Source organism: Sminthopsis crassicaudata, chromosome 3, assembly GCF_048593235.1.
Source record: "Sminthopsis crassicaudata isolate SCR6 chromosome 3, ASM4859323v1, whole genome shotgun sequence".
Taxonomy (NCBI): Eukaryota; Metazoa; Chordata; class Mammalia; order Dasyuromorphia; family Dasyuridae; genus Sminthopsis; species Sminthopsis crassicaudata.
In genome coordinates, this window is record NC_133619.1 from 302,309,299 (window position 1) to 302,324,007 (window position 14,709).

The 14,709-nt window shown below is 35.5% G+C and overlaps 2 protein-coding genes across 3 annotated transcripts in view; one reads left to right on the top strand and one right to left on the bottom strand.

The window, feature by feature from the left end:
- CMSS1 (cms1 ribosomal small subunit homolog) overlaps nucleotides 1–14,709 on the top strand; it is a 413,202-nt gene that overhangs the window by 132,768 nt on the left and 265,725 nt on the right. The gene's annotated exons all lie outside the window — the stretch shown is intronic.
- Nucleotides 1–14,709, bottom strand: part of FILIP1L (filamin A interacting protein 1 like) — a 241,450-nt gene that overhangs the window by 128,821 nt on the left and 97,920 nt on the right. For both annotated transcript variants that reach the window (XM_074301002.1, XM_074301003.1), the window contains exons 3-4: nucleotides 11,973–12,234; nucleotides 11,169–11,342 (exon numbers count right to left, since the gene is read on the bottom strand). In XM_074301002.1, coding sequence (XP_074157103.1) covers nucleotides 11,169–11,342; nucleotides 11,973–12,224 — 426 coding nt within the window. In that variant the 5' untranslated portion in view covers nucleotides 12,225–12,234. The remainder of the gene's footprint in view (nucleotides 1–11,168; nucleotides 11,343–11,972; nucleotides 12,235–14,709) is intronic.

The window sequence follows — 14,709 nt, forward strand, 5'->3', positions numbered from 1 at the left end:
CTGTAAGCACAGAGCATGTCTTATATTCTTTGTGTGGGTCCCTGGAGAATCTTGAAACTTTAATTCTTGTTGCAAAGTTGGAACCTTATAGCTACTTGTTGGTTAGGTAATTGACATATCTGATGTATGATTGACATACATGATATATAACTCATGATTCTTTTGAGCTCTTAGCACACAATATTTTTATGTATTTTATATACTATTTTACATATGTAATATATAATATTTATATATAATGGAATGTAGTATACATGGTATTTATATACATGCATATATACATTTATGTAATTTTACAATTTTGAACCCAGTTTGTATATTTTCTCAGTAAGTATTTGATTGATGGCTATAGAATTAAATGAAATAGTCTAAATGGGATACATAAAGTCCATAAAGTCCTGTACCTCCAGAAATAAAGTAATTTGAAATTAATATGCAAGTTACATCAGTTGTTCTTTTGGTTACTACTTTATATTTGTGTTTAACTACTACCTGCTCTAATGCCCATTGTGACACAGAAGTGACTATTGGTTCCTAAAGGTAAAGCCAGCATGATACAAACCCTGACAAGTCATGTATCTTGTGAATTCAGTTGCATTTTCTTCTAATGAGTATTGTCCCTCTTTTATCCAAGCAAGAGATTTCTAGGAACTTAGAATATTGCCATTTCTGGCATAAAATTTGTCAGGGATGTCATTGCTATACCCAAATGCTAGAATCACACTTTGGGAAAGGAGATTGGTTATCCGTACACTTTAATCTCACCAACTAAATACACTGATTGGGAATCTCTGCCACCTTGATTTACTGTGTACACATTGCCTGAATCAGACTTCACCCTGAGTCTCAAAACTGCACTGCCTCCCCACATCCATCTTTTGAGCTCCCAAATTATTTATATATATATGTATACACACACACACACACACACACACACACACACACACACACACACACACACACACACACACACAGAGTCATCCACAAACTCCTTGGTATCAAAATTCTCAAATTAACCTTGCATCATCACTTGAACTTCCACAGGAACAGATACTGACTTACACTCTCAGCTTTGACATTGTTATGTCACGATTCACTTTCTCTCATGTTCCTAGTAACAGTCTCTTTCTATTCTCAATACTCTCTTAATAACTGTGGCATATTTCAACACAAACTATCCAGAAGCTTCCTGACTTACCTGTCTCTTCTGATTACCAGTACCCCAGTTAAGAAAACTTCTAACAGATCTTTTATATAGATTATATGTCATATATGTTTTATATATGTGTGTGTGTGTGTGTGTGTGTGTGTATAAAATATGTATTCAGAGAAGATGGAATAGATGGATAGCTGTGAGCCCTCTTCTTCTCCTACCTCTTCAGTTTCTAGTACTACTGGACTCCAAAGGTTTTTTAGTAAGGGCCTACCAGTCAGCTCTGTTTTAGGACCTGGCTTAGTTATGGTTGAAGATCTGACAATAAAGTGATTTACCTGTTACTTGATCTCTCTAGACCTTAGTTTCCTTATCTTTAAAATGTGAAGGGTTAAACATACCCTCTTGTATGTATATTCAGAGCATACAGACTCATTTTTACATTAGGTAAATGTAATATCATAGGTAAGATCATAGTTAGAAAGTCATATAATAAATTCCCAGTGCAATTCTAAGTGATAGTTTAGTCTGAAAGCAGCATCAGGGTTCCCTTCTATTAGCAAAGGTAGTTGGAGTTATAGATAGAAAGAAGGAAGGAAGGAAGGAAGGAAGGAAGGAAGGAAGGAAGGAAGGAAGGAAGGAAGGAAGGAAGGAAGGAAGGAAAGAAAGAAAGAAAGAAAGAAAGAAAGAAAGGAAGGAAGGAAGGAAAGAAAGAAAGAAAGAAAGAAAGAAAGAAAGAAAGAAAGAAAGAAAGAAAGAAAGAAAGAAAGAAAGAAAGAAAGAAAGAGAGAAAGAGAGAAAGAGAGAAAGAGAGAAAAGAAAGGAAGAAAGGAAGAAAGGAAGAAAAAAAAGGAAAAGGTAGGTAGGTAAGTAGGAAGGAAGAAGATAGAAGCTGGAAATAGAGATAGAGAGAAGGCTAAAGATATAAATATGTATGCAAATGTATGTATATTTGTGTGTATATGTATGTATACATAAACAATTATATTTAAATTATGTTAAACTTGCTCTTTTCCTCAAGGCTCCTAAGGTTGGTATGGAATTGAAATTGATGTAAAATGGGATCTTTTGGGGGGAAATAATGGTGGTGAACCCTGAAACCGGCCAAACTCTCCTCTGGGAGAGGCCCACCCTCAAGGAAGCCAGTTAAGTGGTCTCACTCAGTTGGAGATTGTGGCCAGGGACACAGTAGCTCAAACTCCCAGTTAAGTGATTTTATTCAATTGGAGATCTCAGCCTGATAGTCCTGTGTTAAGTAGCCCAAACTGCTCCCAGCCCCCAGGCCAAGATTTACCTTATATAATCAAGGCTTAGTCAACCTATCTTCACAGACATATTAAGCAGGACCTTGCCCATTTTTGAAGATTTTTCCCAGTATAACTCACCTTTGATATATTTCTTGCTCACTAGGAAGTCTGTCTTTCTAGGAAGCTGGCTTCTCAATGCCAATAAATCCCTTTTTGCCACACAGATTTCAGGTTTGTGAATTCTTTTACATAGGACCTGCACCTCCCATTAGAGGAGATCTCCAACCTCAATTCTCACACTTCGTCAAAATCTCTACTTCAGAAGAATGAGTTGGCTTAATTGCAAAATGAGAGATTTGAACTAGATGATTTTTAAAATTCTTATGTGGCTGGGAGTCTTATAAAAAGTTTTGAAAATGGATATCACAAAGGTAACAATGGAAAGGTACCTGGTGGGTAAGCAACATGTAATAAATGAAAAATATTAAAGAACTAGAGCAAAAGGTTTGAAAGCATGGGAATCTTCCTCTTTTTGCATTGTGGGTCTCTTTGGCTGTCTGGTAAGGCTTATGGATACCTTCTCAGAATATTTTAAAATGCACAAAATGAAATACTTAGAATTACAAAAGAGATCAATTATGTTGAAATAATGTGGTTATCCTGATATTCAAAACAAAACAAAAATTCAAGATCCCTTGAAATCTAAAGCTGTGATTTTAATGGCAGAAGAAAATAGGCTAATTATATAGGAAAGGCAGAAGATGATGGCTCAAAAACTCCATTGATATCCTCACTAGTCTAGCTTCTGACATGTATGGATGCCTTGTAGTGAACTTCTAGGAGGCCATGGGCAAGAGTTGCATTGAATATTCATTGTGGGAGGGAATATTCACAACAGTGAGATATTCAGCTCCATTCGAAATATTCTAGGTGCTTTCCAGCTATCAAACTTCCACATTTCTTACATTTTAAAGTTGCTAAATGCTGTCAGCAGTGATAAAAACTTAAAGTCTCTGTACTTAAAGACCTTACAGTTAAGGATAAGATACCTAACAGGTGAAACAAGAGTGGGTAGAATATTGCAGCTGAAGTCAGAAGGATGAAGCTCAATTTTGATTTTGTCATTGACTAACCATTTCACTACTCTGATACTTAATTTCCTCATCTGTAAAATCAGGATAATACTTCATATGTTTTTTAAGGAGTTGGAATATATAGAATCACTTTTTAACGGTAATCTGCTTTACAAATATAAATTATCTCTGTTAAACTCCCAAAGAATTTACTTCTCTGTTCCTTACTCAGCTGGTGTCTTTCGTTCTCAAAGAGAACCAAAATGACATCACTGTGTTAGAGTTGAGTTAAGGTGTGGCTATGTCACACAACACAATACAAGCTCAGGGTACTCTGCTACAGGTTAGACACAAATAGTTCCTGTGAACATTTGGGGTGGACTTTCTAGCTCTATACATCTCTCATTTCTTCTGAGCTAAGGCATTGACAGATTGTTAGAATGATAGCATTCTAAGACCTGGCCCCTCAGGATTACTGCAATATTTCCTCTAGAAACTACCCTTTGAAGGGGAGAACTGCCCTCAAAAAGGGCTACAACCCACAAACACATACATGACTAGAATGCATGCTATTACATCATAAGTATGAGAAACATTTAAAAAACAAAATGTTCTGAAATTTCTGAGAGGAAAGGTAATTATCAAAAAACAAAACGTTCCAAAATATCTGAGAGGGAAGGTTATCATCATCTGGTAATTCAAAAAATGCCCTTTGGAGGAGGTGGAATTTGAATTCAGATTTTAAGGATGGCTAGGAATTCAATAGGTGAAAAAAAGGGAAGAGGAGGCAACAGGTTGTTTCAATAAATCTGCATAAATCATGGTCAGCATTATAGAACAGCATGGGAAAGAGGTAAGATAGATTTTAGGTATAAGAAAGAATTAATTTAATACTTCACTTTCCAGGCTTATTATTCATTACAGCCTTTAATTGTCTCTATTTTTAACCCAGCCACCATTCTTTCTCTTCCTCAGTGACTTGCTGTCTTCCATTTTTGTTTCTGTTTCTGTCCCCCTCCTCAACTTTGCCTTCTGGAATACCTAGTTTCCATCAAAGCTCAACTCAGTAGGCAGGCCTTTCCATGAGGAAAGGGATAGGAAGGATGGAGAGAGAGGCAATAGGCTGATTTAATATTTCCATCTGCTAAAATCCTCTTCTCCCCTACCCCAAATTACCTTGTATATCTTGTGTATATAAAAGTGATGGCTGTCTATTTTCTCTGCATTCTTTTAGCACTTGTTACCTGTGTTATGTATTCACTTCCTGATTATCTATTCTCCCCCTATGTTATGCTCTAGTCTAGGTCTAGACCAAAAGGAAAAGCTTTTAATTGTTTTGTAGATAGAATGCAAACTCCCTTAGGGCAAGGACAGTTCATTTTTGCTTTTGTAGATATCCCTACTGTTTAGCTCTGTGCTTTGCATGGTCCTCTTTTATGATTCCCCTGTGTTTATTACCCCCATTTATCCAGCATTTTCTTTGTACCCAATTGTTTACATGTTGTCTTCTGTTAGAAGGTGAGCTTCTGGAGAGTACAAATGCCTTTTACCTTTTTTTAATATCTCAGCACTTAGCACAGCACCTGGCACATAGTAGGGCTTAATTTATTGTTTGATAATGCACTAATCAATATTATTTGATTCTTCATTTGAGTTTAATTTGAAGTTGGATAAACCTTAGCAAAAATCTGGAGTAGATACTGCAGATCCCCTTACAGTTGATCAGGGAGTGAATTAGATTGTCCATATAACTAGAAACTAGCAGAATCAGAATTTGTATCCAGGATTACTGAATCCACATCCACTGTTTTTCCTCCCACATCATGTCTTGTCTTTCTGCTAATTTAATAACTGACAATTTTGTCCTCATTTGTTCATTTAATAAATATTGGGCTAGGCAGAATTCCTGTATTGGGTAGGAGGTTGAACTATATATGATGTGATTTTATGAGTCTTGGTATGAAATGGTTACTGTTTAGATAACTTTGTATCTTCAAGGATGTTGTACTTAAGACTGGAAGATAATAAGCATTAAGAAAATACTTTTTAAATGAGAGGCTAAGTGATTTACTTGCTTTAAGTGTTTATAATAAGTATTTCCATAAGATAATGCATTCTGGAATATCACTGAGAAAGGTTCTTGACAAATGCAAAGTGGCATTATATTGAGACTTGGCACCTTTTCTGCAAGAGCTCAGATTGCAGAATGGTCATTAATTCCATCATTCTTTCAACACTCTTGTGAGGTATGTGACAAGTATTATTATCCTCACTTGAGAACTGAAGATAGACTTCAGGCCAGTGGTGGAGATTGAGACAGAAAACAGGACTCATGTCTCCTAATTGTGGAAGGTAAAGACATTCCTTACTTTACCATAAGCTTCCTTTAATTTATATAATATTTTTTAATGTTGTTTCCCTAAAAATTAGCTATTAAAGGGAATTACCACTAGTACCTCTTTAAAAAAAAAACAAAAAAAAAACCTGTTTTATGGTATAGATTTACCATTTCAAGGCCTTAGGTATCTCTTTGTGACATTAATGTATATTTGAATAGAATAGATCAGAGCAAAAAAATATTTGAAGAAGAAGGAAGGATAAAATAGAATAGGGACAGAATAGAAAAAAACTTCCTAGTTTTCTTGATTGATTCTATTCCAATCTGGATTAGTAGGTTTCTTCACTGTTAGTCAGTGCGATAGTTGGAACATCACCAGTGATTTTAGGATATGACATCTTCCAGAAACAGCAGAGATATATCTAAGACCTCCTATACACTGAGGACTTTCTATAAATGCAAAATTATTTAGCATTACTGGCTGCTTATATTATCCATCTGTCTAGAAGGTGATAATAAGAATACTCAAGAGAGAGGGTGACAAAAACATACCATTTCTTTTTTTTTTTTTTTCAATCAACATAGCTTTTATTCTCAATGAGACTCATCTGTCTTTTTTTACAAAACTATTCATTGATATAGACCAAAGTTTACAAACAAGCTTGCAATATACTCCACTTGGTTAATTTTTCATAACTACAAGGAATTTATTTACTTTTATTTATTTATTTACAAAGCATATGTGTGGATAATTTTTCCAACATTGACCCTTGCAAAACCTTTTGTTCCAAATTTTCCCCTCCTTCCCCCCCCCCCACTCCTCTAGCTGGCAGGTAGTCCAATACATATTAAATAAATCATACCATTTCTTAGAATGGTCCTAGCCAAAGACTATCTGTGGAGTTAAACAGATATAACCATGCATGTTTTGCTCATCATTGTGTTTATAAATGTAAGTTTTTTTCTCTTATTAGAGTTATGATTTTATGAAAATTTCCCATATGTCGTCAAAATTCAGAGGCAACAAGAAGAGTTAATGGTTTCTTTTGTGCAAATGAAAAAACTATATGCATATTTACATATTTTATATATTTACATGTATGTTTTATTTAAATGTATCTTTTTTTCCTTACCATACACAAATATCTAAAAGGAAAAAAAATTAGGTATGGACTTTATATTATAGTATATCCAAAGTTGAACCTTGGATCATTCTCTTTTGGCTTAATATATCCAGTAGTAAAATACTAGGTAAAGGGAGGCTTGTCTTTGTAGAATTGCACTGCTTGGAAAGATATGAAGTCCAGAGTCACAAAACTAGTAAATACATTAGGCAGGATTTGAACTCGAGTTTTATCCATTCCAAGTCCATCACACTATCTAGTACCTCCTTATTTGAGGGTTCTGTTCTCCTTTTACCTTCAATTGATTATAAGCTCCCTGGGAGCAGAGATTTGTCCCACAGAACTTATTTAGCTTACAATACCTTACACAAAGCCAAGACCTCTTGTCATAAATATCAATAAAATAAATGAGTAATGAAGCAAGCATTAATCAACTAAAATAGGAGTTATTCTAGAAATCAGGAATTATATATATATATATCCTCACTGAGAATGGGACTTTGGGACAGGCTATATATCCACTACACCCCATCTTGTAAAGTAGAGATTAAAAAAAGAGCTTCTCTTATCTTTGTTTCACAGCATGACTCACAGGGCCTGAATGCTTTGGGTTTTACCCCTTTATATGTAGAAATAACCAATCACCATCTATTTATAAAGCATACACCATGTAATAGACATATGCTAGATACTGGGATTATGACAAGAAAAGTGAAACAGGATCTTTTCTTAATTTCTATATAGTAAAATAACATGTAAGTAATGCAAGATCTGTCTAAAGCAAATAAGAGGTGATACTGTTATGAATGTCAGAGGATGTAAAAGGAAATAACATATTGTCCTGTTATCATGACTTACAGTCTCTTAACCTCCTCAGTTCTTGGGCCATCATGCCTGCACTAGCTCCTTCAAGCTTCTTCTTTCTCCATCTCGACACTGTGGTAACCAATTCTCTTGAGCCCTGTGCCCCCTTATCAAATCTCTAATCTTGCCCTGCCAAATCCCAACCTTGGATCACTCCCACTACTCACTGACTTAATCCTACTCACATATCATTGAGTGAAGCTGGAAAAAAATTCATGAAACTGGTGACAGTGTCTACTACAAATTTTTGTTACATAACTGGGCCCTCACTGCTGCAAGACATTCTCTCTATACCTACTAATTAATTCACTATGCCACTCTCCATAACAATTCTTCTATATAATTTCATCTCTCTTCAAATCTTTCATTATTTCTCTTTCCTTATTCTCCCAGCTAAGAACCTTGTTTCTTATTTTACTGAAAAAAATTGAGTCCATTTGCTGAGAGCTTCATATTCTTCCCTCTTCAGTATTTTCTATCACTCCTATGTCTTTTGCCAGATCTTCTCCTTCACCCCGTCTCACACGATGAAGTGGCCTTGTCTTCTTTCCAAAGCAAACCTCTCTAATGCACAACTAATTCCATTCCATCTTGTCTCAACAGATTGCCCCTTCTGTCATCCTCACCCTCTCACTTATCATCAGTCTCTCAATGTCTTTTAGCTGCCTACAAACATGGTTCATGTTTCTCCTAGCCTTAAAAAAAAAAAAAAACCCTCACTTTATCCTTCCATTTCTGTTATTTTGTATCTCTAACACCCTAAATTTAGCTTTTTGTGGTTAAACTTTTTGAGAAGTCTTTCTACAATAAGTGTCTCCACTTCCTTTCCTCCCATTCTCTCATTCTCTTAACTTTCTGAAAATTCTTCTGACCTCATCATTCAATCAAAAATGCTCTCTTCGGGCAAGTTACTAATCATTTTTAAACTGCCAAATACAATGGCTTCTTCTCAGTCCTTATCCTTCTTAATCTCTCTGCACTTCTTAAATTCTCTTCTCTAGTTTGCAGGACACTATTCTCATAGGGTTGTCCTCCCATGTGTCTGTCTACTTCTTGATCTTCCTTGCTGGATCTTCATCCTAATCCCTTCTGCCAGTCACGGGAATTCCATAAAGTTTGGGCCTGGGTCGTCTTCTCTTCTCCCTCTTTCATTTGATGATCTCCCCAGCTCCCATGGATTCAGTTATTTCTATGTTAATGATTCTCAAGTTTACTTATCTAACCCTGACCTTTTGCATCTCCATTTTCAGACCTCTCAAACTGAATATTCTGTAGGTATCTTAAATTAAGTGTGTCCAAAACTGAAATCATTGTCTTTCTCCCCAATATTCCCATTCCCCTCCATATTTTCCTTTTACTCTTGGAGGGCGCCATCTTCTTCCCAGTCATCCAGAATTGTTGTCAACATTGTTTTCTCACTCTTTCCTTCACTCCCTGTATTTCTTCTGCAGATTTTTACCTTTGTAATAACTCTTGATTACTTCCCCTGATCTCTTCTGACTCTGCTACTTTGTCTGTTAGCCTATTGAGAAGTCTGTTGTCATAAATGTCTCCCCATTCCAGACAATACTTCAATCAGCTAACAAAGTGATCTTCATCTAAAGTGCAAGTCTGACCATGTTGTCTTCTCCACAATAAGCTGTATCAGCTCCGGAATCAAATATAAAATCCTCAGGTGTCTAAAACCCTTCATAACCTACCTCCTTCCTTTTCAGGCTTTTTACACTAAGTGTAATGATTGACTAAAATGCTTACAAACTTCTTGAGAAGACATGAAATAATTAGCTAATAAGAATGCTTTTTGTAAATAAGCTGACAAATTGTGTAGACAATACATAGAGGATGAATTCAGAGTAGGGAAAGATCCATGTGGTTCAAAAAGTTGTAGACAGCAGAATGAAGGAAGGAATCAACAGACTATATTTAAAAAAAAAAACAAAAAACAGTAAAGAAGTTCAACCTGGCTACACTAAGGCTTTGTGCTGAGAAAAGTACTTATATTTTAGGCATTTGGAGAAAATGAATGGGGTTTTAATTTTGCATGGTTTTTAAAAGAATTATTTTGTAATTGAAATTTATGTTACTATACTATAGCACTGGGGTTGATCCATTTGCTATATTTTATCAACTTGTTTTGGAGTTTTGTCACAGCATATGCCCTGTGGTTATTAATTTGTATTGTAGGAATTTGTTGGCTCACTACTATGGAACTGGTGATAGAGGTTCTAATTGTTAAAGTATTTGGAGAGGTGTCTGTGATCCTGTATTGCTTTTAATTTGTTGGGAGCCAGTAGAATGGTTTAATATTCCTGAGTTTTCACTTTGGCTCCCCATGCTTAAAATTTGGATTAAATCGTAAGTCAGCAAACTTTGGGTGGTCTAGGCCCAACCCCTCAGAGATGCTGATCTACATAACCAAACTCCTTCACAATTTGGCAAGACTAGGAGTGTCTTTCTCAGGAGACATACAAGCTGAGAATAGCAAGGATATTAGAGGTCAGTGCTGAACCCTGTTGCCAGAGTCATGTGGAGAAGTTTGTCCAAATTATGCCTTCATGATCTTCAGCTTTAGTTTGTGCTTCGAATCTCCTAACTTATTTTTATTTATGAGAAATTGATTTAAAAAAAAATAATCCCATCAAGACTTCAAAGGAAAATAAAAAGGCTAAAACAACCCTAAGACAATTGAGAAGTGTCAGCCAAAGACTCATAAGCCACTATACATTTGCACCATGGTTGCCATGTTTAGAACATCATTTATTATATCTGCCATTGCAATTGCTGAGCAAACTTGTGTTGAAAAGTTTTTTGCTGTAAAATTTTGAAGGAAAAAGAGAGTATGCACTTATGCAAAATACATGACATAAGTGTATATTTTCAAAAATTATTTCTTGGATAGCTCTTCAGGTCATTTACATTCATGCTCAAAGTTTCTATGACATAATACCTCACTGTTAAAAAAAAAATTAACTTCTGCAGTTGAACTTTATCTGTTTTTTATTATTGCCTAAGATATTAACCAACAAACCCCTGAAAGATGTTCTAATCTCTATCTTCTCACTTTTTCCTGTTAAACAAATTCTTTATCATTTAGTAGCTTCTAGTTTGATATCTGGGAAAGAAAACTTAGCAGAAGAATACTGTTCCTGCTTTTTATATGTTCTTGATTTTCCTTAAACCATATGGTATTGAATTTTATCATGTCATATTCTGCCTTTAGTATGCTTCCTCTTCTAGTTGTTTAAATATTGAAGAAGACAAAACAAGGTTTTTACGAGCTAAGCCTGGTACTTGGCTAAGCTGTCAGATTCTTTCACCTTACAAATATACTTTAAGGTTTCCTGTTACAACACCTTATATGGTACATACCTCATTGATTGGTTTCTCATAGATGTCTTCCTGCCACGGAGCAACCTTTGCTTGAATAGCATCTCGCTGGAGAGCCTCTAACACCTTTTTTGGAGTGACAAACCCATACTGAGCTTCCAGCAAAGCCAAGTCCATTTTTTCAGCCTTTAAAATGCCTATGACTTCATCTCTAGCCTGTTGGAACACAAGGTACACAAAAACAGGCTGTCTGAATTAGCAGCAAGTGACTTCTTAATCAGCATAACAATAGTTCTGACATTTCAAACACAGTTAATGTTAAATTGTAATTCTTATTGAAGAGATAGCAATGGAGATGTGTTCCTTTGTCCTCCTACTCTTGATACCTCTTTTTAAACTAGCATCTAATTTTTTATTTCATTGAATCTTCAAATGTAGGTAACAAGATTTTCCAAGTCGCAGCAGTTGCTTTTAGGCTTTTCCAGTAGGTTAATATATTAAGTGTAGAACTGAGTACAAAAGCAGCTATTGTTATTGAAAATCACCCCAGAAGTCACCTGGTATTATTGTTATAGATGCATGTTTGTGCATTGAAGCTGAGGATGTGACCTTTCACAATATGCATTCCAATAGCATGTCTTAATGACAGCTCATTTAAAGATGATTAATTGCTCTCCTCATTGGCAGAAGGGATATGTGTAGGGAGGGGGAGGAGGAGTTTGTGCGTGCGCACACATGACCGTAGGCTGTCATGGGCATGCAAATACATATAACATATGAATGCGTGGCAGAATGTATACCAAATTTAAAATTGAAATATGGATAAGGACTCAAAATGTAACTGACCTGCACTTCCCCCTCCAGAATGCTTAGGAGGAATAACAAGTCGTCTCTTGAGAGATTGGCTTCTTTGGGAGAACTTCCATTCTGTGTAGGATCTGATTTGGGACTTCTGAGGATAGGACTGGTTTCAAGGCCATAATCATTCTTTTTATTTCCCCTCTTCATTGTTTTGACGCCTTGGATGGTGGGATCCTCATTGTATTTGCTGGTTGGTGTTTGGGGTATATGTTCAGGGCAGCTACTTCTGGAAGGCATTTTTCAATGCCTAGAATGAGAAAATCAGCAATTTTTAACCTTTGATAGAGGTGGCTTTTCCCATTTTGACAAAACACATCTGCATTCCTAATATATTTGTCAAAACTAAAGACCAAAACATATAAACTGTGTAGAAGAATACTAACAAATTAATAATTTGAATCCTATTTTATATTTCTCTGAGCAAACTATCTCTTTTAAAGTATATGCTTCCTTCATTATATGTTTAAGTAGAAATGTATTTGAATGTCCATAAGTATCTTTGAATTACCATAATTATGTTTTTTAACCAGGAAGTACATGATTTTCTTTTTATAAATTTTTGATAATTGTACTTCAATATAATTGGTTCCTTTTGTACTCCTTTGCCTTTTTATTTTATGCATTTAAAAACATTATTTTACGAAGAGATCAGAGTTCATTAGAGTGCCAAAGAGATATCTAACACAAAAAAAGTTTTAGAAACCTTATCAAAGAACTATTCTTAGTGCTATTCAATCATTTTCATTGTGTCTGACTCTTCACTTGGGGTTTTCTTGGCAAAGATACTGCAGTATCTTTTTCTCCTTCAGTACCATTTCCTTCTCTACTTTATACATGAGGAAACTGAGGCAAACAGTGTCAAATAACAGCTAGTGTCAGGTATTATAGATGTAGGTGGCATTGAGGATAGAGCACAGGACCTGGAGCCAGGAAGACTTCCTGAATTCAAATTTGGTCTCTAATACATGTTAGCTTTGCTAATCTGGGCAAGCCATTTCACTTTTCCTGGATAAATCTCTAAGAGGATGAATTGCAGATAAGCTGCTGAACTGCATTGGTGGAAAATGTTTCCTTGTGGGGAGTTGCCTGCAAGGCTGAAATCATTGGTCCTATTGTCTCCCTTTTCCAAATTCCCCCCTTAACATAGGATCCTGGTTTAAATGACCAATCAATCCAGCCACTAGCAATGAAGCTGAACCACCATTATATTGACATGGTTCCATCAGTGAAATCACATGGCAGTAGCTATAGTTAAGTGGAACAATATCTCACAAGTTATCCTCAAATAAGATTATTTAGTTTTCGTTAGTAAAGGAAATGCCCATATTGATAAAATTTTGCATATATTAATATCTCTTTGCTTTCCTCTATCTAGCCTTTCACACTTTTATGAGGATCCACATTCCTTTAATCAAGGCATACGTTTTTGTTAAACTGACATTTAACTGATACCAACCAGTAAACATTTATTAAGGACTTACTAAATGCCAGGATATGTGCTAAGCTCTAGGGATACAAAAAAGAGGCACAAGAAAGTCCCCACCCTCTAGGAGCTTACAATCCAATGACAATAATGATTTAACTCTAAATGTGTATGTTAATGGAATCCTATCTTTGGATTTGATCATTTTTTTCTTTGCCAGAGTGCACAGCTTTCTTTAAGAGATATAATAGCTAGCATTCTTATAGCATTTTAAGGCTTACAAAAGACCCTACAAGTAATCTCAGTTGATCCATACATGCTGTTTTTATTCCAATTTTATAGATGAAGAAACAGAGCCTGAGAGATTAAATGACTTGTTCAGGGTCACACAATCTAGGGAGGATTTGAACTTGGGTCTTCCTGACATCAGGCTAGTACTTTTTCTGATGATTCCCTTAGCCATAGCCAAAGCTTTAAATACTTAGCTGTGATTTCCCTCCTGCAGTGTGATTTCACTGATGCAAAGTAATCAAGAATAACTTCTTAGCCATCACAAAGAGGTTTAACAGAATGTTCTGTACTCCTAGCAAAAACTTCTAGATCAGTCTTGGATTAAAATAGTAAAAGACCTGGTCCTAGTCCCCGTTCTGGTTCCTTGACTGAAACTTTGCACTATAGTATTGAAAAGAATGCTGGGTTAGTATGAAAATGAGCATTCTCCTCTTGGCTCTATCTTCACTTATATATTCAACCTTAGGAATATAACTTAACCCTTTGAGGCTTCAGTATCTTTATCTATAAAATGAAGCAAGGATAACAGAATTAGGGGGGTTTACGCCTTTAATCTTTTATACAGACCTCTTGGACAGACTAATAAAACCTATCCCAGAATGAAAATTTTAAAATACATAACAATTTTAATAATTAGTTATTAAAATAGTAATAATTTTGAATAATGCTATATTGCCAACTATTTTATTACCTACTTCTATAAAAAGTCTGTGACATGCTGTCTTAGAAAGAGAGAGGGAAGAAAGGGAGGGAGAGAGGAAAGAAGGGAGGAAGATAGGAATGAAGGGAGGGAAAGAAGGAAAAGAGGTATGGAAGGAAGAACTATTAGACAATTTTACAAATATTATTTAATCTTTACAATAATCCTCCTTACCACCACCACAAAAAAAGTTCTCACCATCACCTTGACACTATCAACTTCTACATGATAAAATTCCTTCCCTAGGGAAGAAGTGGTTCAGTGGATAGTGTTAGCTCTGCAATCAAGAAGGCCTGAATTCAAATGCA